The sequence below is a fragment of the Erythrolamprus reginae genome, chromosome 10 (genome assembly GCF_031021105.1).
Source record: "Erythrolamprus reginae isolate rEryReg1 chromosome 10, rEryReg1.hap1, whole genome shotgun sequence".
NCBI classification, from domain to species: Eukaryota; Metazoa; Chordata; class Lepidosauria; order Squamata; family Dipsadidae; genus Erythrolamprus; species Erythrolamprus reginae.
Genome location: NC_091959.1, coordinates 20,343,886 through 20,367,449, shown reverse-complemented (window position 1 = coordinate 20,367,449; position 23,564 = coordinate 20,343,886). Strand labels below are relative to the sequence as shown.

The 23,564-nt window shown below is 44.0% G+C and overlaps 1 protein-coding gene across 1 annotated transcript in view; it reads right to left on the bottom strand.

The window, feature by feature from the left end:
* Positions 1 to 22,336, bottom strand: part of PLEKHO2 (pleckstrin homology domain containing O2) — a 51,884-nt gene extending 29,548 nt beyond the window's left edge. Inside the window, 1 exon segment of the mRNA XM_070763476.1 lies at positions 22,253 to 22,336. Coding sequence (XP_070619577.1) covers positions 22,253 to 22,261 — 9 coding nt within the window. The 5' untranslated portion in view covers positions 22,262 to 22,336.
* Between the last annotated feature and the right edge of the window lie 1,228 nt (positions 22,337 to 23,564).

Here is a 23,564-nt window from a genome sequence, read left to right as displayed (position 1 = left end):
TCAACCAGTGGAACAGCTTGCCAGCAGAGGTTGTGAGCTCTCCAACACTTGAGACTTTTAAAGGGAGTTTGGACTGTCATTTGTCCAAAATAGAGTAGGGACTCCTGCTTGATCACAGGGTTGTACTAGATAACCCACAAGGTCCCTTCCAACTCTAATAATAATCTAATCTAATCTAAACTTGCCCAAGAAAAGTTTAGGGGGCCTGTGTCAAAGTATTATGGTGCCCTTTCCATCAGTTCTAGGTCCAGATACCAACCAAACAGGTGAAGATTGATGGTATAAGGCCGGGACCCCTTTGGGGGTTGAATGACCATTTCACAGGGGTTGCCTAAGACCAGAGAAAAAGACAAATTTCTCATGGTGTTAGGAACTAAAGCTTCTATTCTGGCGCCTTGGAATGTATTTTTACAATCTGACCAATCAGGCGTTTACACTGGGGGTGTTTGTCTGACCTCCCTGCCAATCAGCTTAAAACTCTGTTGGGAGAATTGGCGCTAGACTTATGGTTGGGGGTCACCACAACACGAGGAACTGTACTAAGGGGTTGCGGCATTAGAAAGGCTGAGAACTACTGTTAAAAGGTCCACCAACACATCTGAGAACCAAAAAGTCGATTTGGGACAAGCTGCGAGGCTCAGGCAATTGTGCCCTCCTCCTCCACAAAGGAGTGTTTGCAACCTCTACCATTTGCAACCACAATTTCACATTGCCCCGTGGTAGGGCTGGCCCTGAATGCCTCTCTTATTGCAATGTGGAAACCCTCTTCTATTTTACTAACTCTTCCCACCAGAGGCAGTACCAACAGGAATATCAGGACAAGAAGTCAGTAGCTCTCTGTGTTTACTTATCCCAAGTCTCCCCTTGAGCTTGAATGGAGGGTGAGAAGCCAAAGAAGGAAGGGGGGGGGGTTGTTGGAATACTGGAAAGATAATTATACATTGCAGGACAAGATGTCCATAGACAAAGTCCCCTTGGCCAATTTATAATGAAATCAATGCAAGTAGTAGTACTCTGAAGCCAAGAGGACATTGCTGAGTTTTTCTTCTCCTCCTTTGGAAAAACAAAACCAAAAATTAAAAGATTCCTCCTCATTAGTATGAATTATATGGGGGGAAAAGGAATGAAAGTCTAATATACTAGTTTGGCTTCTTGGCGGGGCAGAAATATAAGGCCTCTGACTTACTTACTTACTTACTTACTTACTTACTTACTTACTTACTTACTTACTTACTTACTTACTTATTGGATTTGTATGCCGCCCCTTTCCATAGACTTGGGGCGGCTAACAACAGTAATTTAAAAAAGCATATAACAATCCAATATTAAAACAGTTGAAAACCCTTATTATAAAACCAAACATAGATACAGACATAACATGCATAAAATTGTAAAGGCCTAGGTGGAAAGGGTGTCTCAGTTCCCCCATGCCTGGCGGCAGAGGTGGGTTTTAAGAAGCTTACGAAAGGCAAGGAGGGTGGGGGCAATTCTAATCTCTGGAGGGAGTTGGTTCCAGAGGGCCGGGGCCGCCACAGATAAGGCTCTTCCCCTGGGTCCCGCCAAGCGGCATTGTTTAGTTGACAGGACCCGGAGAAGGCCAACTCTGTGGGACCTAACTGGTCACTGGGATTCGTGCAGCAGAAGACCGTCCCTGAGATAATCTGGTCCAGTGCGATGAAGGGCTTTATAGGTCATAACGAAACAATTTGAATTGTGACCGGAAACTGATCGGCAACCAATGCAGAGTGCAGAGTGTTGATGTAACATGGGCATATTTGGGAAAGCCCATGATTGCTCTCACAGCTGCATTCTGCACGACCTGAAGTTTCCGAACACTGGGCCACTCACCTAAATAATTAGATCCAAGACTTCCTCTTCTGACTCAAGCTGATTGGGAAACTTCACACATGGGCAAATCTGTTTCTAAATTTGGAATAGTATGAATGAGCTAGAAGAGACCCTGGAGGTCTTCTAGTCCATCCCCCCCTCCCACACACACTGCTGAATCTGATTTTAAAGACTCAAATCAGATTAAAATCTGATTTTAGACATTGTCCCATAGCACCAGAGAGGTACAAAAATGAGCCGTGCTTGCTTGCAAGCTGCGAAAGGTAACATTTCTGTAACCAGAAAAAAAACTTTGTTCCACTTTTGCCAATGTTTATTCCTGGGCAAGGAGGAATAGAGTTAGTTCTCAACTTCCAACAGAGACTGTTCGAAGTTCAGGGTGTCCAGGGGGAAAGCATTTTGAAATTCCCTGACATTTCCCTGCAACTTGCGATTTTGTTAAGGTGCAGTCATAGATAATGTCACACCAAACGGCTAAGCCATGGAGAAATATCGGTAGCTGAGGAAGCAAGTTGTTTATTTATTTGATTTAATTATTTAGTCCAATATGCAATGAAGGTTATAGAGGATATATTTGTAGTAAAATATATCAGAGAAAGAAGAGAAGAGAAGATATAGGAATAAAATATATCAATGAAAGAATAGAGAAAGGATATAGGAATAAAAGAAAAGAGTTATGAGATATAGGAGAGACAATAGGACAGTGATGCTCAATTTTGCTTGAATCTGCCAAGCAACGTGATCCTTTGGTTTTTTTTCACATAATTTTCCCCTGGCTTTTAAACATTTTAATAGTTTGGATTTCCCCCCGGATTTAGTCCAGGTTTTTTTTCATGAATTCCCTGATAATTCCCTGATTTCCCTGGACACCTTGGAAGTTGCAACACCCCTGAAAAAAAAGTGACTTAGGATCGTTTTTCACACTTATGACCACTGCAGGGTCCCGGTTGTGCTGATAGATTAAAGGGATATTTAGCTCAGTTTAAGAGCTGTTTCTTTAAGAGATTGCATTAGGACAGGTGTAGTCAAAGTTGGCTCTTCTATGACTTCAACTCCCAGAATTCCTGGGCCGATCATGCTAGCTCAGGAATTCTGGGAGTTGAAGTCCACATGTCACAAAAGAGCCATCTTTGCCTACCCCTGCATTAGGCGACTGTAGTAACAGATTGCACTCTGGGTAATGTAGTCCATGACAGTGACCTCATCTGTGTCTTCTTATTGGCCATTGAGCTATACCTGGGCAGCTGAGTAATTGTGCCACGCTGTCCAACAGCCACTTTTAAGTGTTAACAAAGGACCATGCTTGAATACCTCACTTCATCAGAATCTTTATGCTTTATGCTCCGTGTGATTTCCTCCCAGCTTCCTAAAGGCAAGAGGTTTCCATTGTCCAAGCCAAGCATCGCTCTGTTCTATTTCACGACGTCTACATTGATGCTGAAGAGAGAAGAGACTTGGCTATCCCTTCTTGATCAGATTTCCAAAATTAGAACTTCCTGAATAATGCTTTACATTGTTTTGCATCCAGACTTTTTTTTTTTTTTAAAAAGGGCAAATCCCTTGAGGGAGGGAAAGAAATAATCGTAATAATTAGTTTATGTATTCAAAGATGTTGATGCATAGAGAGGAACTGAAAAGGACATGATATGTTGGAAATAAAGACCTATTTGGAATCGGATGGTTGCAAAGGAAGTTTAATCAAGCTAAAAGGTAATGAGTTACCATAAGTCCTCATTATACCAGACAGAACTACCACCAATTATTTTTCTTAGAATAAAGTGGACAACCTTTAGGATTCAGGATTTACCAACTAGCATGAAACACTATTCAGCATTCTTCAAAAGCCCTCTGCCAGTAAATCTGTTCAGATCTGTGGAAAACCCTTCCTTCCTTCCTGGCCATTTACTGGATAAAGGGAAGGTGGGCAGGAAGGGAAGGTTAGATATGGATGAGCTTGTGTTGATGGAAAGGTGGAGAAGAAGATAACACACAAAATTCAGGAGATGACTTCTCTGTAAATGAAGATGAGAATAAAGCCCAATGCATTTTCGGCTTATAATAACTAGGAATTACGAAGGCTGAAGTTCAAGACATCTGGTGGAGTTTTCATTTCTCTACTGTGGTTTAAAACAGAGGTGGAAAATAGAGGTGGAAAACTTAGAGGAGTGAGCCACAGATCTGCCACACAAAATGTTGGTTCTACCTGTGGCTTCTTACCAAGATGTTTAGTATGAGAAATTATTTTGCTGAAAAGACCATCTGCACATCCTAACTAACCCATCTTCTTAAAGGACTACTGGATGTTTTCAAGTTCAACGCTATGAATTGAGCACCTACAAAAGAGGTGGAGAACTGTGGCCCCTTTAATGATTTGTGGACTTCAATTCCCAAAATTCCTGGTTCAGGAACTGAAGTCCACAAGTTATAAAAGAGCCATCATTCTCCAACCGCACTACACCCCTAGAACAGGGGTGTCAAACTCAATTTCCTTGAGGGCCACATCAGGATTGTTTGACTTTGGGAGGCCAGAGTGGGCATGGCCAGGGTGGGCGTGGCCAGGGTGGGTGTGACCAGCTCATCGTCACACCTTCTGGGGCGGCTGTGGTGGCCCGAGCGCACTGCCAGCTAAAATAGGCTCCCAACCTCCTCGGAGAGGGGCGGCATACAAATCTAATAAATTATTATTATTATTATTATTTTTTGCTGCGACGACCTCCTGCAACCACCTGCCAATGAAAATGGAGCTTGGTGGGCCGCATGCAGCCCTTCCAAGCTCCGTTTTCAACGATAGAAGCCCTGCAGACCAGAGGTGGGTTCCTTCCGGTGCAGTCTGTTGCGCTGCTCCAATAGTGGCCTGCCAATTGTGCAATTTGGACGCGATAGCTCCAGTGCTGTCTATGCGTGCTGCCACTTCCCCCTCCCTAATTTTAGGTGATTTTTTTGCTCTCTGAGCATGTGTAGAAGGAAGAGGAAACTGACCCTGCCACAGACCAGTCCTTCACTGTTTCCAGAGCAGCCCTGCGGGCCATTTCTAAGTACTCTGCGGGCTGGATCCAGGCCCCAGGCCTTGAGTTTGACTCTCGTATCCTAGAAGAAGCTTGTTAAGGAATTCAAGATTATAGGAAAGGCACGAAGTTTGAAAAGTGCAATATTGAAGAAGTTGATTTTGATCTGTGCTAAAACTAATATTCTTTTCCAGAACCTCAAAGCTTTCATTGAGGGTTTTTAAGGTGGCAGACATGACTCTAGAGCAGTGTTTCCCAATCTTGGCATCTGGACTTCAACTCCCAGAATTCCCCAGCCAACAATGCTGGCTGGGGAATTCTAGGAATTGAAGTCCAGACATCTTTATGTTACCAAGATTGGGAAACACTGCTTTAGACCAATGATGGCAAACATTTTTGGTTCACGTACCAAAAGGGTCTGTGTGTCTATGCTAGCATGCGTGCACCTGCCCACACCCCTTTCCTCTTCCCCACTCATGCGCAGACACTCACCCACACTCCGCGCTGCCCCCACGCGCAGGCCTCACTGAAGCCTAGAATGTGAACAAGCAGCCAAACAAGAAAACCGGAAGTTCAGAAAATGTACTTCCTGTTTGCCCATTGTGCTGCTTTTTACATTCTGGGACTTCAAGAAGCTTCCCTGAACCCTCCAGAGTGCAAAAAACAGCACAACAGGCAAACAGGAAGTCTGTTGTCCGAACTTCCGGTTTGTCTGTTCGGTGACTTTTTGGCACTCCGGGGCTTCAAGGAAGTTTCCCTGAAGCGTCCAGAGGGCGAAACGGCCTTTCTCAAGGCCGAAAATCAGCTGGCCAGTGCGCTGGCTGACATAGGGCAAGGTCTCGCTCCACGTGCCACCTGTGGCATGCATGCCATAGGTTCGCTATCATAGCTTTAGAGATGTGGATGCTGTCAAAGTCCCTGATGAAGACAATGTCTTCAAAGGGGCTAAGAGCAACCCAGCCGTGTGGGATCACTCACGAACGCGAATCCTAGAAAGAAGACTTGGACACATTCTCTCTCTGGGTGAAGTGACACAGTATGGAGCCGTGTATCTCTTTTTATTTGGGAGCATAAGCAAAATGGGGATAATTACACGTACATGTCAAGTGATACACAAACATCCAATAACATAACTTCAAACATGACATATCTTTGAGTTCTTCCTTTCCCCCAGATATCACAAACCCAATTTCCTAGAAACACTTCCTCAGAGCAAATGTTTCTCACACCTAATTTCTCTGAAGCCTTCTGCCTTATCACAACTAATCTCCTTAATCACCCTCTCCTCCTGTGTTTGCTTCAGGCAATGTAAATCTCCCCCTTTGATCGTATAATGTCCTGTCTGGAGTGATGTAAACCTGTTTATCAGTGAGATGTTTATTGAGCCCTTTTGTTTCCCTGTTGTAATTACCAGAAATACAGACTAGGCAAGTTAGTACCGTCCTATCCTGGCTTATAATAGAATCAGGGTGAGCAGAGCATTTTTATGCTACAGGTCCAGATATATATAATTATGATATAATCCTATTCTAACATTTTTATGCTATGCTGCAACATCGAGACTCGGTTTTGATCTAGTGATTGAAGCATTAAGTGAAAAAATGAGAGACTGTGAGTTCTGGTCCTGGACCTTAGGTGACCTTGGGCCAGTCACTTTCTTTCGGTCCCAGGAAGGAGGCAATGGTTTCTGAAAATCCCTGGCCAGGAAAACTGCACGGTTTTGTCCAGGCGGTCCAAGAGAATTGAACAAGATTGAATGGAAGACAAGAAAGAAGATTCCCTAAATGTGTTCTCAAAGGCACTTGGGACGCACATCAAACGTTTATGCTTTTCGAGAGAAGTTGGATTTACCGGAAACAGACTGGACAGTTTATCAATCACCCAGTAACCCTCCCCTTGTTCGGAATTCAGACTGACTGACCGAGGCTGTAAAGAACATCTTAAAAATGAATACAAATAACCAAAGAGATTAATATACAGAAATGAGAGGGGAGAAGGGAAATGAGACATGAAATGAAACAGAGAAATCAATTCAGCTCAGCTACCAGTTTCTTTAAGCTTCTAGCCTATCAGAATCACATACCGTGTTAATTTTGATAGCAATAAATTAAGGAAGTAACAACATGTATGCCGCCCCGAGTCTTCGGAGAGGGGCGGCATACAAATCTAATAAATTGAATTGAATTGAATTGAACATGGACCACTCCCATACTGATCATACAGAATTAACAGACTTGGAAGGGACCTTGGAGGTCTTCTAGTCCAACCCTCTCTACAAGCAGGAGATTTTATACCATTTTGGACAAATGGCTGTCCAATCTCGTCTTAAAATCTTCTAATGATGGAGCACTCTCATCACCATTTAGTATATTGTATCCATCACTCCACTAAACAATACCAATAGTTTGTGTTGGTTTTACTTGTTGCAGAACTTCATCTAATTGTGGTTTATAAAATAAACCATGGCTTAGTGCAATGGGCAAAGCAGTCTAAGACCACATAACTTATTATCTGAGCCGTGGTGGCACAGTGGTTAGAGTGAAGTACTGCAAGCTACTTCTGCTATCTGCAATTTGGCAGTTCAAATCTCACCACCAGCTCAAGGTTGACTCAGCTTTCCATCCTTCAAAAATGGGTAAAATGAGGACCCAGATTGTTGGGGCAAGAGGCTGACTGTGTAAACCGCTTAGAGAGAGATGTAAAGACTTGTGAAGCGGTATGTAAACTGTTATTGCGATCTGTCAAAGCACAAAATCCATCAGATCCTCATATACACTCACGCCAAACAATGTGCTGAGGTCATAAAGCATTAAGACCCCATCATGGCCACCGTGTAAATAAATACGGTTTGTGTACGGCCAAGAATTTTTGGATACAAAAATCCCTTTGCTATTTTGCTAGTTTCAGGATGCAAGTGACATTTGCTCAGTTTGTATTTTTAGAACCTAAGGCTTTAAACGCATCACAAGTCTTAGCCTGGAGCATGTTCTACAAGGCAATAGGATTTTATTTCTGAGCAGAACTGCGTAACTGAGCGCTGTAAGACACCCTGAAATGTGAACCTTTTCGAGGGTCAACAGAATCATTCTTATGCTGCCGTGATAACAAGAACAACAACATCCAGAGGACTAGTAACAAACTAAGGTGAACTTGGACCCGTAATTTGAAATCAATTTGATATAATCAAATTTCGTGCTTTCGAGCTTGTTTAGAGATAGGGCTCTAAAAAAAAATCTACTGTAGATATCAGGAAGTTGTGTCTTTCCTGTAACCTTCAGATCTGTGTACAAATTTAGGCATAACTGGGACTTCTAACAGAAGCCTTTTTTGATGCCATTTTTAGAAACAGGGTGGTTTTTTTAACACTTATTTTTGCACGCACGGCTTTAAGCTGTTGCACCTTTCAACCAAGACAGCTTGCAAACAATTTACACAAAACATTGCAATTCTGACGTCTGCTTTGCTCCCAAATGATACCGTGCACAAGGGTGCTTGCATGAAAGTGTCACAAAGAACTTCAGCTTGAAGTAAAAACGGCAATTGCATTTTTCTGCATAACTGACCCCAGGTATATGTCACTGATAGATGCTCGCAACAGCTTTGAAAAGAAGTCTTTCCAGTTGCTGGAATCTGCAAGCTTTGTCCCTCCTAATTCATGTTTTTGTAATTTGTCCAATTGAACCAGAAAGGGATGCACCTGGCACATGTTTTGACAGAGATTCATGTGACTCCCTTTAGCCAGGAGCGTGGTACACGTGCAGCCGAGTTAGCTCAATTCTTTCTGACCCTCCCCTGGCTGGGTGCAAATCAAGTCTAAATACCACAAGTCAAGATTACATGAAGCCTTTCCTCCCTTGTCTAAGCTTCCAAGCTTCCAAGCAGCAAATAAAAAAATGTGTGGTTGGTGAAACTTGAGACTTCAATTGACAGGCATATGTCAAGACTTCTGGGGAGAAAAAAATAATAGCAATAGCACTTTTTAAATTTATTTGTTTGTTTGTTTGTTTGTTCGATTTTTTTTATCCCGCCCTTCTCCTTAGACTATGTAGTTCTAGTGCATGATATGACTGTATGTATGTTTTTTATATTGGGGTTCCTTGCTTTTAGATTTTTAAATGTACAATTGTTATTTTAGATTTTAATTATTAGATTTGTCGATATATATTGTTTTTTATCATTGTTGTGAGCCACTCCAAGTCTGCGGAGAGGGGCGGCATACAAATCTAATAAATAATAATAATAATAATAATAATAATAATAATAATAATAATAATAATAATAATAATAGACTCAGGAGTTTGTTAGCAATAGCACTTTTTAACAGAGCCAGCATATTGCCCCCACAATCTGGGTCCTCATTTTACCCACTTCAGAAGATGAAAGGCTGAGTCAACCTTCAGCTGGTGATGAGACTTGAACCGCTGACCTGCAGATCTAGCAGTCAGCTTTAGTGGCCTGCAGTACTGCACTCTACCCACTGCGCCACCTCAGCTCTTTTAAGACTTATATAGGACTTAGACTTATATACTGCTTTAGTGCTTTACAGCCCTCTCTAAGCAGTTTACAAAGTCAGCATCTTGCCCCCATTAATTCTGAGTTGTCATTTTACCTGCCTCGGAAGGATGGAAGGCTGCATCACCCTTGAGCCTGGTGGGATTTGAACTGGCAAATTGCAGTCAGATGAGATTAGATTAGATTTATATGCCGCCCCTCTCCACAGACTCCGGCAGTCAGCAGAAGTAGCCTGCACTACTGCATTCTAACCACTGCACCACCATCTCTCTTGAAACCTAAACCTGGATCTCTAATCATATTGCAATACTTTAACCCCCATGTTATACTGTCTCCCACATTTCATAACCAGCATGCTCCCTAATTATTGAATTAGCCATTAGTGTTTCCAAATGTAAAATAATGCACTTGGGGAAAAGGAATCCTCAATCTGAGTATTGTATTGGCAGTTCTGTGTTAGCAAAAACTTCAGAAGAGAAGGATTTAGGGGTAGTGATTTCTGACAGTCTCAAAATGGGTGAGCAGTGTGGTCGGGCGGTAGGGAAAGCAAGTAGGATGCTTGGCTGCATAGCTAGAGGTATAACAAGCAGGAAGAGGGAGATTGTGATCCCCTTATATAGAGCGCTGGTGAGACCACATTTGGAATACTGTGTTCAGTTCTGGAGACCTCACCTACAAAAAGATATTGATAAAATTGAACGGGTCCAAAGACGGGCTACAAGAATGGTGGAAGGTCTTAAGCATAAAACGTATCAGGAAAGACTTCATGAACTCAATTTGTATAGTCTGGAGGACAGAAAGAAAAGGGAGGACATGATCGAATCATTTAAATACGTTAAAGGGTTAAATAAGGTCCAGGAGGGAAGTGTTTTTAATAGGAAAGTGAACACAAGAACAAGGGGACACAATCTGAAGTTAGTTGGGGGAAAGATCAAAAGCAACACGTGGTTGATAAATCCACAGTAACTGAATTTAAACATGCCTGGGATAAACATATACCCATTGTAAGATAAAATACAGGAAATAGTATAAGGGCAGACTAGATGGACCATGAGGTCTTTTTCTGCCATCAGTCTTCTATGTTTCTATGTTTCTAATCTGATTTTCATGATGCATTAAACCCAATGGACTAAATTCACACAAAAGGCAAAACTAAAATAGGAATAGCAACAGTACGTAGACTTATGTACCACTTCACAGTGCTTTACAGTCCTCTCTAAGCACTTTACAAACTCAGTATCTTGCCCACCACAATTTGAGGTCCTCGTTTTATCCACCTCGGAAGGATGGAAGGCTGAGTCAAACTTGAGCCTGGTGGGATTTGAACTGTCAAATTGCAGGCAGCTGGCAGGCAGCAGAAGTAGCCTGCAGTACTGCATTATAATTATTATAAGTCCCTTTTTTCCAGCACTGCTGTAACTGAACAGCCACTAAATTAATGGTTGAAAGTTATTATTATTATTATTATTATTATTATTATTATTATTATTATTTATTAGATTTATATGCCGCCCCTCTCCAAGGACTTGGAGCGGCTCACAACAAAATACAATGTCACAAATCCAATATATTAAAAACTCATTAAAAACCCGTTATTAAAACCATACAACTCAGACAGACCATACACAATTCTACCATAGCCTTAGTATAACCTAGGGGCAACTCAGTTACCCCATGCCTGGTGAGATAGGTGGGTTTTGAGTAGATTACAAAAGGTAAGGAGGGTGGGGGCGGTTCTAATCTCCAGGGGGAGTTGATTCCAGAGGGCCGCCACAGAGAAGGCTCTTCCCCTGGGTACCGCCAAACGACATTGTTTAGTCGACAGAACCCAGAGCAGTCCGACTCTGTGGGACCTTATCGGACGCTGGGTTTCGTGCGTCAGAAGACGGTCCCAAAAGTTGAGCACTACCTGAATAAGGAAGAGAAAAAGAAAGGAAAGAAAATGCAAGAAAGGGGGGGAAATTAAAGAGAAATAGAAAGGAATTCTAAAAAAATACAAAGCAGTGGCTTTTGACGTTCTCCCCAGCAGGCATCAGCACAATTATATTTTAAGCAACCTCTCTATAGTTGTGTCATTTTTCTCTACGATCTATCTCTGTGATGGCGAATATATGACACGTGGTGCCATTTCAGCAGGCACGTGAGGCGCTGGCCAGCTGATTTTGGGGCCTTCTGGGTCCACCAGGATACAGGAAACAGGCTATTTCCAGTCTCCGGAGGGGGTGGGGAAGGCCCATTTTTTGCTCTTCACAAGCTCCAGAGCCTTTTAGGGAGGGCAAAAACAGCCTCCTCCTTCCTCCTGGAGGTCCTCCGGAGGCCAGAAACATTCCATTTGCCGACTCCTGGTTGGACCGGAAGTCCCATTTTTTTAGTTCTCCCCAGGCTTTCTAGGAGCTTCTGGAGGGCCAAAATGGCCTCTCCCACAGAGGGCCTCCGGATGCCAGAAATGGTCCTTTCAAGTTGGGAAATCCCATTTCTGGCCTTCGTAGGACCTCTGGGAAGGATGGAGAAGGCCATTTTCACCCTCCCCAGGCTCCTAAAAAGGCTCTGAAGCCTGGGAGAGCGAAAAATGGGTGTGCCATCGTGTGCCAGGAACGGGGGGGAAGTCATGCATGGATGCGTGCCCCCCCACATGGAATTATGGGTCTTGGCACATGTGTACATAACCCCCCTGCACTCCCTTTTTGGCCTGTGAACCAAAAAAGCTTCACCATCACCGAATCCATCCTGTCTAATTCTCAGAACCGTAAATCACAAGTTAGTGTTTAGGTTTTGTTTTTCATTTCTGTCCCTAAGAATCTTCCAGTCACACATACGTGTAGATAATTAAAATTAAAATTAATTAATAAATAAAATGCTGTCTCTAATCAGAGAAGTTAGTTTATCCAGCTCTGCAAGATTTGTCAATTTCGCTGACCATTCCTCCATAGTGAGTGATGCTGAATCTTTCCATCTCTTGTGTATATAATGACTGAGCCACAGTAAACCACATATTGAAATAGTGTAAACTTTCTTCCCTTGGCATCTGAATGTTACCTGGAAATCATCAGACTGTAACCACAGGACCTTGCAAACAGCTGTAAATGGGGGCCCTTTGCCAAGGGTTTAAAATGCAACCATCCCACCTAACTATGGGAGGGACAGCAGTCAGAACTTTTAATCTGAGTCGTAAGTACCCCCCCCTTTTTTTGACATGACATCAAATGGTAAGCTTGTAAATCAAGGATTACCCGTAAACTACAGAATAGTTTAGAACAATAGTTCTCAGCCTGTCAACGCAGGGTGTTCACAAATGTTTGAAGAAATGTTGATTTAAATCAGAGGTCTTCAAACTTGCCAACTTTAAGACTTGTGGACTTCAACTCCCAGAATTCTCCAGCCACAAGTCTTAAAGTTGCCAAGTTTGAGGATCCCTGATTTAAATGTTAAGTCTTGGGATTAGGGTTAGGGTAACCTATGGCCACAAAAGGTTAGGTTAGGTTATTATTAGAGTTGGAAGGGATCTTGGACTAGATCATCTAGTGCAGGGGTAAGCAAAGATGGCTCTTCGGTGACTTGTGGGCTTCAACTCCCAGAATTCCTGATCCAATCATGCTAGCTCAGGTACTCTGGGAGTTGAAGTCCACATGTCATAGAAGAGCCAACTTTGCCTACCCGGATCTAGTCCAACCCCAAGCTCAAGCAGGAGTCCCTACACCATTTCAGACAAATAGCAGTCCAGTCTCCCTTTGAAAGTCTCAAGGGTTGGAGCTCTCATGACCTCCGCAGGCAAGCTGTTCCACTGGTTGATCGCACTCAGCATCTGAAAGTTCCTTCTTATCTCCAGGTTGAATCTCTCCTTGGTCAGCTTCCATCCATTATTCATTGTCTGGCCATCTGGTGCCTTGGAAAACAGCCTGACCCCCCCCCCCCCTCTGTGGCAGCCCCTCAAGAATTGGAACACTGTTATCATGTCTCCCCTGGTCCTTCTCTTCACCATGCCCAGTTCTGGCAACCGCTCTTCATATGTTATAGTTTCCAGTCCCCTTATCATCCTAGTTGCTCTCCTCTGCAATTTCTCTAGAATCTCAATATCTTTTTTGTAAAGCGGTGACCAAAACTAAATGCAGTACTCTAGGTGTGGTCCAACTAAGGCTTTATAGAGTGGTATTAGTACCTCCCTAGTCCTAGATCCGTGATGGTGAACCTACGGCACGAGTGCCACAGGTGACACGCGGAGCCATATAATAATAATAATAATAATAATAATAATAATAATAATAATAATAATAATAATAATTTATTGGATTTGTATGCCGCCTCTCTCCGTAGACTCGGGGCGTCTAACAACAATGATAAAAACAACATGTAACAATCCAATAATAAAACAACTAAAACCCCTTATTATAAAACCAAACATACACACAAACATACCATGCATAACTTGTAATGGCCTAGTGGGAAGGAATATCGCAACTCCCCCATGCCTGGCGGTACAAGTGAGTCTTGAGTAGTTTACGAAAGACAGGGAGGGTGGGGGCAGTTCTAATCTCCGGGGGGAGTTGGTTCCAGAGGGCCGGGGCCGCCACAGAGAAGGCTCTTCCCCTGGGGCCCACCAAACGACATTGTTTAGTCGACGGGACCTGGAGAAGGCCAACTCTGTGGGACCTTATCGGTCGCTGGGATTCGTGCGGTAGCAGGCAATTCCAGAGGTAATCTGCTGGCATGCGAGCCGTTGCCCTAGCTCAGCTCCAGTGCATATGTGGGCGTCTGCCAGCTGATTTTTGGCTCGCATGGAGGCTCTGGGAGGGCATTTTTGGCCTCCGGAGGACATCCAAGGAGGCAGTAGGGGGCGTTTTTGCCCTTCCCAAGCTCCATGAAAATCTCTGGAGCATGGGGAGGTTGAAAAATGGGCCTACTGGGCCCACTGGAAGTCAGGAAATGGGGGCACTTGGAGGGGCACTGAATATGGGTGCGGGCACACACGAGTGCAATTGTGCGCACATGCACTATTTCGGCACCCAAGGAAAAAAAGGTTCGCCATCACTGTCCTAGATTATATCCCTCTGTTACTGAAATTTAGGATTGCTTAGGTATTTATGTTGAGAACCTACTGGCTTAGACTGCTGTATAAGCCAGGTCAGTATGCAGAACCATCCCTTCCCATTCTAACCATTAAGTTAAAATAGAGGCTGGGGTTTGTTTGTATGGTTTCCATGACACCCGGAGAAGTGAAGACGAAGGATGTCAGTATGAAGAAGGGGGAACACCCAGGATTGCACATTAGCTTAAGGCCACCCACAAACTGAAAGTGGCAGCTCTAGGTTTTTGTTATTGTTGTTTTTTCCAATATCACCTCCACAAAAAAACCCTTTTGAGACAAAAAAACCCCCCTTTGTGCACGAACAGTTGGGCTCCAAGTAGCACAACTTGCAGAGTTACAGAATGCCCATAAAAGAATTGTTACGATGTCCTATTTCTTCACGCTGTTTGGCAGGCTGAGGACTCCGCAGCCAGAACGAAGTTGTCACACCTCATAAAAACAGCATTATGAAATAAGGAAGAAATTGTTTTGAGTAAAGAAAGCCTGTCTAAAAAGGAAATGAAGAGGCGCGGGCTGAGCCACAAAGGTTTTAAAAATACGTACAACCGATCCGTATATTCTGCATTCCTTTGGCAATTAAAAAAAAATATTCCAGATGCCGAAAGGAAACAATAACATAAGGACGAGAACATTATGAACATGTTCAGAAGCATCGGACTGTCCAGTTATTTGGAAGGGGGGGAGGGCGTAACCCATAAAATTGTATCAAATGATCTAGCAAGGTAACTACAGTGGTACCTCTACTTACGAACTTAATTCGTTCGGTGACCAGGTTCTTAAGTAGAAAAGTTTGTAAGAAGAAGCAATTTTTCCCATAGGAATCAATGTAAAAGCAAATAATGTGTGTGATTGGGGAAACCACAGGGAGGGTGGAGGCCCTGTTTCCTCCCAGGAGATTCCTAGAGAGGCCCCACAGAGGCTTCTCCCTCCTTTTCCGGCCCAGTTTCCTCCCAGGAAATTCCTAGAGAGGCCCCACAGAGGCTTCTCCCTGCCTTTCTCAGCCCTGTTTCCTCCCAGGAGATTCCTAGAGAGACCCACAGAGGCTTCTCCCCACCTTTTCCGGCCCTGTTTCCTCCTAGGAGATTCTTGGAGAAGCACCACGGAGGCTTCTTCCCTCCTTTCCCGGCCCTGTTTCCTCCCAGGAGATTCCTAGAGAGGCCCCACAGAGGCTTCTCCCCGCTTTTCTCAGCCCTGTTTCCTCCCAGGAGATTCCTAGAGAGACCCACAGAGGCTTCTCCCCACCTTTTCCGGCCCTGTTTCCTCCCAGGAGATTCCTAAAGAGGCCCCACGGAGGCTTCTCCCTGCCTTTTCTGGCCCTGTTTCCTCCCAGGAGATTCCTAGAGAGGCCCCACCGAGGCTTCTCCCTGCCTTTTCTGGCCCTGTTTCCTCCCAGGAGATTCCTAGAGAGGCCCCACCGAGGCTTCTCCCTGCCTTTTCCGGTTACAGTTTCGGAGGCTTGGGTTTGTAAGTGGAAAATAGTTCTTGAGAAGAGGCAAAACAATCTTGAACACCCGGTTCTTATCTAGAAAAGTTTGTAAGTAGAGGCGTTTGTAGGTAGAGGTACCACTGTATTATATACCTTAAGTCCTCAAGGACATAAGTTCAAAATACAGGAGTAGTGGCCAGATTTTTACTCTGGATGTTAATTCATTTGGGGGCCAAATGCCACAAGTTACAATCTCCTGGTTTTTACCAACAGAAATTACAGGAAGGAAATCTCCCTCTGGTCACTCCCTAGCAGCAGAACGGTTGAAAGGAATAATTTGCATGAAATGAGTGGATTTGCACCACAAAGTAGCCAGCCATGTTTTAGGCAAATGAATTGTGCAGTTCCAGGTAGCAATGTTTTAGCTTCCACGTTGCCTGAATTCAGGGAATTGGTTTATTAATTGAGCAAAGGGTGGTTAGGGGAACCAGGAACGGTGCTTCATCACCAGCTCATTTTCTAGTGGGAAAATCATTACCAGCTACCATAAGCCAATCCTGGGCTGGACAGATAATGGATCTAGTTGGGTCAAGCTTGGAATGGAAACTTGCCGACGTTGCTCAGCTGCAATTTTCTGGTTAACTCACCAGCGTTGAGAGATACTCTGGATCCTCCTGGCCATTGATGAGAGAAGGCCAGGAGCACCTTGTTCGTAGTAATTTGAGGGAAAATAAATTCCCTGCCCTGGTTTTAAAGGCAACCTGCTTTCAGAGAACAGCAACTAAGACAACTGAAGGCCTAGAGCAGTGATGGCAAACCGGGGGCACGCGGAGCCATATCTGCTGGCATGTGAGCCATTGCCCTAGCTCAGCTCCAATGTGCATCTGTGTGCCAGCCAGCTGATTTTTGGCTCACACAGGGGCTCTGGGAGGGCGTTTTTGGCTTGCAGAGAGCCTCTGGGGTTGTGGGGTGGAGAAGGGCGTTTTTACCTTCCCCTGACTCCAGGGAAGCCTTTGTAGCCTGAGGAGGGTGAAACACAAGCCTACTGGGCCCACCATAAGTTGAGAAACAGGCTGTTTTTGGCCTCCAGAGGGCCTCTGGGGGTGGGGGAAGCTGTTTTCGCCCTCCCCAGGCATTGAATTATTGGTGTGGGGGAAAAAGGTCCCGCCATCACTGGCATAGGATCTCCTGCCTGACCAGGGGGTTGGGCCAGAAGACCTCCAAGGTCCCTCTAATCTGATTTATCAATAGGCTACTTTAAGTGTATTGTCCTTGACAGCTCTTGTAACAGCTGCCTGTGGACTACTGATTGCAGCTTCAGATTTTTGGGATCACCTCCCTATTCTCAAGCGATGTCAGATCTTTCCAAGTGTGAAGCTTACATATCTACCTTGCTGCTCTAGGAGGCAGGCAGGGAGCAAGCAAGATAGCCAGATCAGCAGATTCAAACCGTACCATTACCATATCCTTATAAAGCATTAAAAAGGCAGTTTCCTCTTCTGAGAAGGCGGAACAGCTGAAGGGCTTGTGAAAAACCTTTTTTTTTCTGTGTGCGAAACAGCCCTTGTGAGGAGGAGGAGGAGGAGGAGGAGGAGGAGGAGGAGAAGAAGATACATGGAAGAAGAGAGAAGGGGAAGGGAAGGAAGGAAGAGGAGGAGGAGGAAGAAGAAGAAGAAGAAGAAGAAGATACATGGAAGAAGAGAGAAGGGGAAAGGAAGGAAGGAAGAGGAGGAGGAGGAAGAAGAAGAAGATGAAGAAGAAGAAGAAGAAGAAGAAGAAGAGGAAGAGGAAGAAGATACATGGAAGAAGAGAGAAGGGGAAAGGAAGGAAGGAAGGAAGAGGAGGAGGAGGAGGAGGAAGAAGAAGAAGAAGAAGAAGAAGAAGAAGAGGAGGAGGAGGAGGAGGAGGAGAAGAAGGAGGAGGAGGAGGAGAAGGAGAAGACTTGTGGTGCCAAGATAGAAGCACTCTGATAGAACGAATGCAAACGGGTTGTTGGCAGAAGAAGGCAAGACCCTATTTGAAGAGACAAGAGTCGTAAAGCGGAAGAAGGAAAGACAAAACAAAACAGGGGACCAGAGGAGAGACAGCAGAACTGAAATATTAATAATAATAAAAAGTATGAAGCACAAACAAATCCTTTGAAACTCTTTTAAGGTCAAGGATAGGAATGGCTTGCTCCCCATCTGGGCCTATTCAGATTCAGATGCACAAAAGATACTGCAAATTCTTTTGAAAGGAATGGCATTCTATTTGCAGGACAAGCACTGCCTGTTCTACAAAGTTCCCAGGCCAAAGATTAAAAATAATAATAATGATGAGACCGAAACAAACTCTTTGGAGTTTTTCCATCTATAAGTTCCATTTTTTGCGACATCAGCCCAGCCAGACAACAGTTACAATTCAGGAAACAGGGAACAATGTGTGCCACAAGTTGTGTTAAGTTGCAGTTGGTATATTTCCTGAATAAACTATGTTCAACCAGGTTCTCACGACATGTTAAGCCAGAAGCTCTCTCCTTAATAATCCTGATTATTCCTCACATCACTTTCCCACAAGTCACATCAGAATCAATCGGCTTCAGAGAAAAGAGACTTCCTTATCTTCCCTTTCAGCTGAATCTAGACTAGGCTTCACTCTGGAATCCCTTCTAGAAAGCAATTCCTTTTAGGCACACAGGAAGAAATACTTCCTTTAAGACAGCAACACTGATTTCTTTCTTTCTTTCTCTCTCACTTTCTTTCCTTCTCTCTTTTTCTCTTTTCTCTTTCTTTCTTTTTCTCTTTCTCTTTCTTTTCCAATTTTTAAAATTATATTTAAAATGTTGAACACAGTGTTGCCATCCTGGTGTTATCTTTGCCATGCATACTAAAATATCATGTAACTTAATATATACTACTTATCTACATTTAGTCTATTCAGTATTTTATTATTATTATTATTATTATTATTATTATTATTATTATTATTATTAATTAGATTTGTATCCTGCCCTTTTCCAAAGACTCTTTCTTTTTTATATATATACAAACACATTTCTCTCACTATTTTTTAAAAGTTTAATTAATTAATTAATTAATTAAATTTGCAGGCCGCCTTTCTCCTAGCGGATTCAGTTTATCTTACCCACTCTCAATTTATTGTAGTTACATGCATACATCTCTTGAATTCTCCATTTTATAACTCCTAGTCATTTCATATTTTACATCCTTCTTTTCCGTCCCCACCATTGATAAAATTTATTCTGTATCTCGTAATATTCCGTCTCTCCTTTATTTTTCAATTCCAAAGTCAATCTATCCATCTCTGGTCATAATTTTCTTAATCACTTCTTCCAGGTTTCCTCATTTTTTTCCCAGTTTTGGGCAAAGACCATTGTTGCAGATTTGTGGGTTTTTTGCAGAAATGCAAATTTAAATCGATGCATCTTTTTTTTCCCCTTATATGCCCAGGCTTCCTAATGCAACTGGCGAAGAATGAATAGGGGCATCTTCTAAATCACGTGCTGAGTTGAGTAACTGGTTAAATCAGAAATGAGAAATTTGCATACATTTTTGTTTCTGGGCTATAGATCTCAGCAGAGAAAAAGGATGGAAATTCCAATCAAAAAGGGCCCTTTAAGTTGATTTACCTTTGGTTTTTAGGCACAGCCATTTTACTATGGTAATCCTAACCTCCATGGGCATCTGGAGTTCAAAGAAAGGATGCCAAACTTTCATTTTATTGGGCTACCTAAGCAGCTAAGAATCTTACAGAAAAGGATACAGAAATGCTTCAGTATTGTATTGGCAGTTTTGTGTTAGCAAAAACTTCAGAAGAGAAGGATTTAGGGGTCATGATTTCTGACAGTCTTGAAATGGGTGAAGAGTGCAGTCAGGCGGTAGGGAAAGCAAGTAGGATGCTTGGCTGCATAGCTAGAGGTATAACAAACAGGAAGGGGGAGATTGTGATCCCGCTGTATAGAGCGCTGGTGAGACCACATTTGGAATATTGTGTCCAGTTCTGGAGACCTCACCTACAAAAAGAGATTGATCAAATTGAACGGGTCCAAAGACGGGCTACAAAAATGGTGGAAGGTCTTAAGCATAAAACCTATCAGGAAGGACTTCATGAACTCCATCTGTATAGTCTGGAGGACAGAAGGGAAAGGGGGGACATGATCGAAACATTTAAATATGTTAAGGTTAAGGAGGGAAGTTTTTTTAATAGGAAAGTGAACCATCTGAGGTTAGTTGGGGGAAAGATCAGAAGCAACATGAGAAAATATTATTTGACTGAAAGAGTAGTAGATGCTTGGAACAAACTTCCAGCAGACGTGGTTGGTAAATCCACAGTAACTGAATTTAAACATGCCTGGGATAAACATATATCCATCCTAAGATAAAATACAGAAAATAGTATAAGGGCAGACTAGATGGACCACGAGGTCTTTTCCTGCTGTCAATTTTCTATGTTTCTATGCTGTCAAGTACTGGATGGCAGATTGTGCTCCATAACTTACCCCAAGTCCTGTCCCCCATACACTTATATTTCTTCTCTGTCTTTGGAATGTTAGACGGTAACTCAAGAGGTCATCTAGTCCAACCCTTCCCCGCCACTTCCCCATCGGTGCAAAAAGAAAGAAAATAGAAAAACCAGCAGGCTACACTTATGCAACATTCCAAAGGAGAGTTAGTTTGGCTCCCAGATAATAATTATTATCATTACTGTATTGTTTTGCAAATCAGGCTGCTGGGTACATCGTTTATGCACAAACCCAGGAAATGAGATTCCATGAATAAACCATGATTATTTTAAACACAGGTGAACGTGCCCTTAATGAACACAGCCAGGGTAGCCAAAGGGCCGAAAGAGAATGCAAAAAGACAGGATTGAATGGGACAGAAACTGCTGGGAGGGAAGGCAGGTTGAATGGCCAGAGACTCTGCTTTGGGGTTCTCCAACCACCATAGATAGCTGCTTGTTCACTGCATTCCCAAGAGCTAGTTCAATCCATAGCCACTTCTTATCCGAATGCCAGACACTCTTCCCATCTTATTAAAGGTGAAGAGCTACTTGCTGATGGCTTGCCTGCCCAAATTCCAGGCCGGGTTTGAACCCGAAATCCACCTGTCAACGACTACTTCAGCTTCAACCACAACAACACACGAGCACACAACAAATACAAACTTAAAATAAACCGTACCAAACTCAGAACTGCAGGAAATACCACTTTAGTAACCGAATAGTTGATGCATGGAACTCACTACCTGACTCTGTAGTATCATCACCTAACCCCCAAAACTTTACCCTGCTTAGACTATCCACTGTTGACCTCTCCCGATTCCTAAGAGGTCAGTAAGGGGCGTGTATAAGTGCATCAAAGTAACTTTGGTCCCCTGTCCTAAGGTTTCTCTCTCACTAGTATCATGTATATAAACATTGTTACGTCCTAATGTAAGGGGTGTGCATATGTGCACCAGCGTGCCTACCGTCCCCTATCCTAATGTTTCTCTCTTATTAGTATCATGTATATCAACACTGTTATATCTTTGTATACAGTACTACCAATATGTACTTGACAAAACAAATAAATAAAGTTAAAATAAGGAACCTAGGAGCATTTTGCAACCAACCAAGCAAAACTTTTCCTGCGGTTCATTTTTATCAACTTTGGGGACTATCAGACTACTCAATGGTTCCCCCGCTTGCACCGCCCAGACTATTGCCCCCCACAAAAGCAGGAAAACAACCCTTCCCAGCCTTCCCCCTCCCCTCCTTGGTGTCAGCTGCAATCTTGGCAGGAAGGAAAGCAAAGGCCTTCCTCCGCTTCTCTCCCCTCCCTCCCTCCCTCCCTCGCCCACTCCCCCTCACGGCACAGGCCCTGTAAGGGCCTCCATCCTCCCTCTCCATCAACTCTTGCAAACACACCCGCGAAGCAACACAACAAGACACACACACACACAAAGCCTCCTTAAGATCCTTTTCTCTTTCTCCTCCTCCTCGGCCAGTTGAAACTCACCCAAGTTTTAACTTGGGAGCAAAAACAGAAGTCCGGGTTTAAAATAACACATATACAGTATATATTTTTAAAAGCTGTAGAGCAGTGTTTCCCAACCTTGGCAACTTGAAGATATTTGGACTTCAACTCCCAGAATTCCCCAGCCAGGGAATTCTGGGAGTTGAAGTCCAAATATCTTCAAGTTGCCAAGGCTGGGAAACACTGCTGTAGAGGAACAGAGGGGGGGGGGGAGGAAGAGAGAGGGGAGGGTCTCTCCCGGATTGGGGACCCCCTCCCCTTTTATTTTAAAGCCAGCCAAGCCCTAAAGGACTAGCAACTTAACTTTGTTGCAACTCCGGACGCTTTTAGGAAAACAAACACACAAACTCCGCATTACTCACATCTTCCATGGTCGGGAGGGGGAAGGAGCCCGGCGACCAGTTTCTCTCCTCTTCTCCCACTACTAACTCTCCACTTGGCCGGCTTGAAAAGGCCCAGGGATCCGGTGGAGGCGGCGGCGGCTTCTTTTCTTCGCCCGGCACGCCGAAAATGAAAGGAAGCAGCGCCGCCGCCGCCCCCCCAGCCCGCCCCGCACCGCCACTCCTGCCGCTTTCACGCGCCTCGGGGCGGCTCCTCCATCGCCGCACGGACGCGCTCGCTCTTCCCGCCCCGGGTTCCCCGCGAAGGAAGCCGGCGCAGGGCAGGGCAAGGCGGAGGCACAAGGCGGAGCCGAGGGGGTGTAACTTTATAAAAAGGCAGGCAGGGAGGGAAGTCCTGGGTTCGAAACGCCGCCGCTTGGGGCGCCCCCTTCGAACCCTTTGGGGCAACTTTGCGCAAAAGCGCAAGAAAGTTTGTTTGTTTGTTTTATGTTATGTTGTGTTATGTTATGTTATTTTATTTTATTTTATTTTATTTATTATTTTATTTTATTATTTTATTTTATTTTATTTATTAGATTTGTATGCCGCCCCTCTCCGCAGACTCGGGGCGGCTCACAGCAGTGACAAAACAATATACCATAACAAATCTAATATTGAAGTCTAAAATAACAATTTACATAAGAAAGCTAAAAACCCTACTATATAAAAAGCATACAAACAAACATACCATACATAAAACTACATAGGCAAGGGGAGATGTCTCAGTTTCCCCATGCCTCAGTTTCCCCATGCAGAGGTGGGTTTTAAGAAGTTTATGAAAGGCAAGGAGGGTGGGGGCAATCCTAAACTCTGGGAGGAGCTGGTTCCAGAGGGTCGGGGCCATCACGGAGAAGTCTCTTCCCCTGGGGCCCCGCCAGCCGACATTGTTTAGTCGACGGGACCGGAGAAGGCCAACTCTGTGGGACCTAACCGGCTGCTGGGATTCGTGCGGCAGAAGACAGTCTCGCAGATATTCTAGTCCGGTGCCATGAAGGGCTTTATAGGTCATAACCAACACTTTGAATTGTGACCAGAAACTGATCGGCAACCAATGCAGACTGTGGAGTGTTGGTGTAACATGGGCATACCTAGGAGAGCCCGTGATTGCTCTCGCAGCTGCATTCTGCATGATCTGATCTGAGCGTTACAGTAGTCGAGCCTCGAGGTGATGAGGGCATGAGTGACTGTGAGCAGTGACTCCTGGTCCAAATAAGGCCGCAACTGGTGCACCAGGCGAACCTGGGCAAACGCGCCCCTTGCCACAGCTGAAAGATGTTTCTCTAATGTGAGCTGT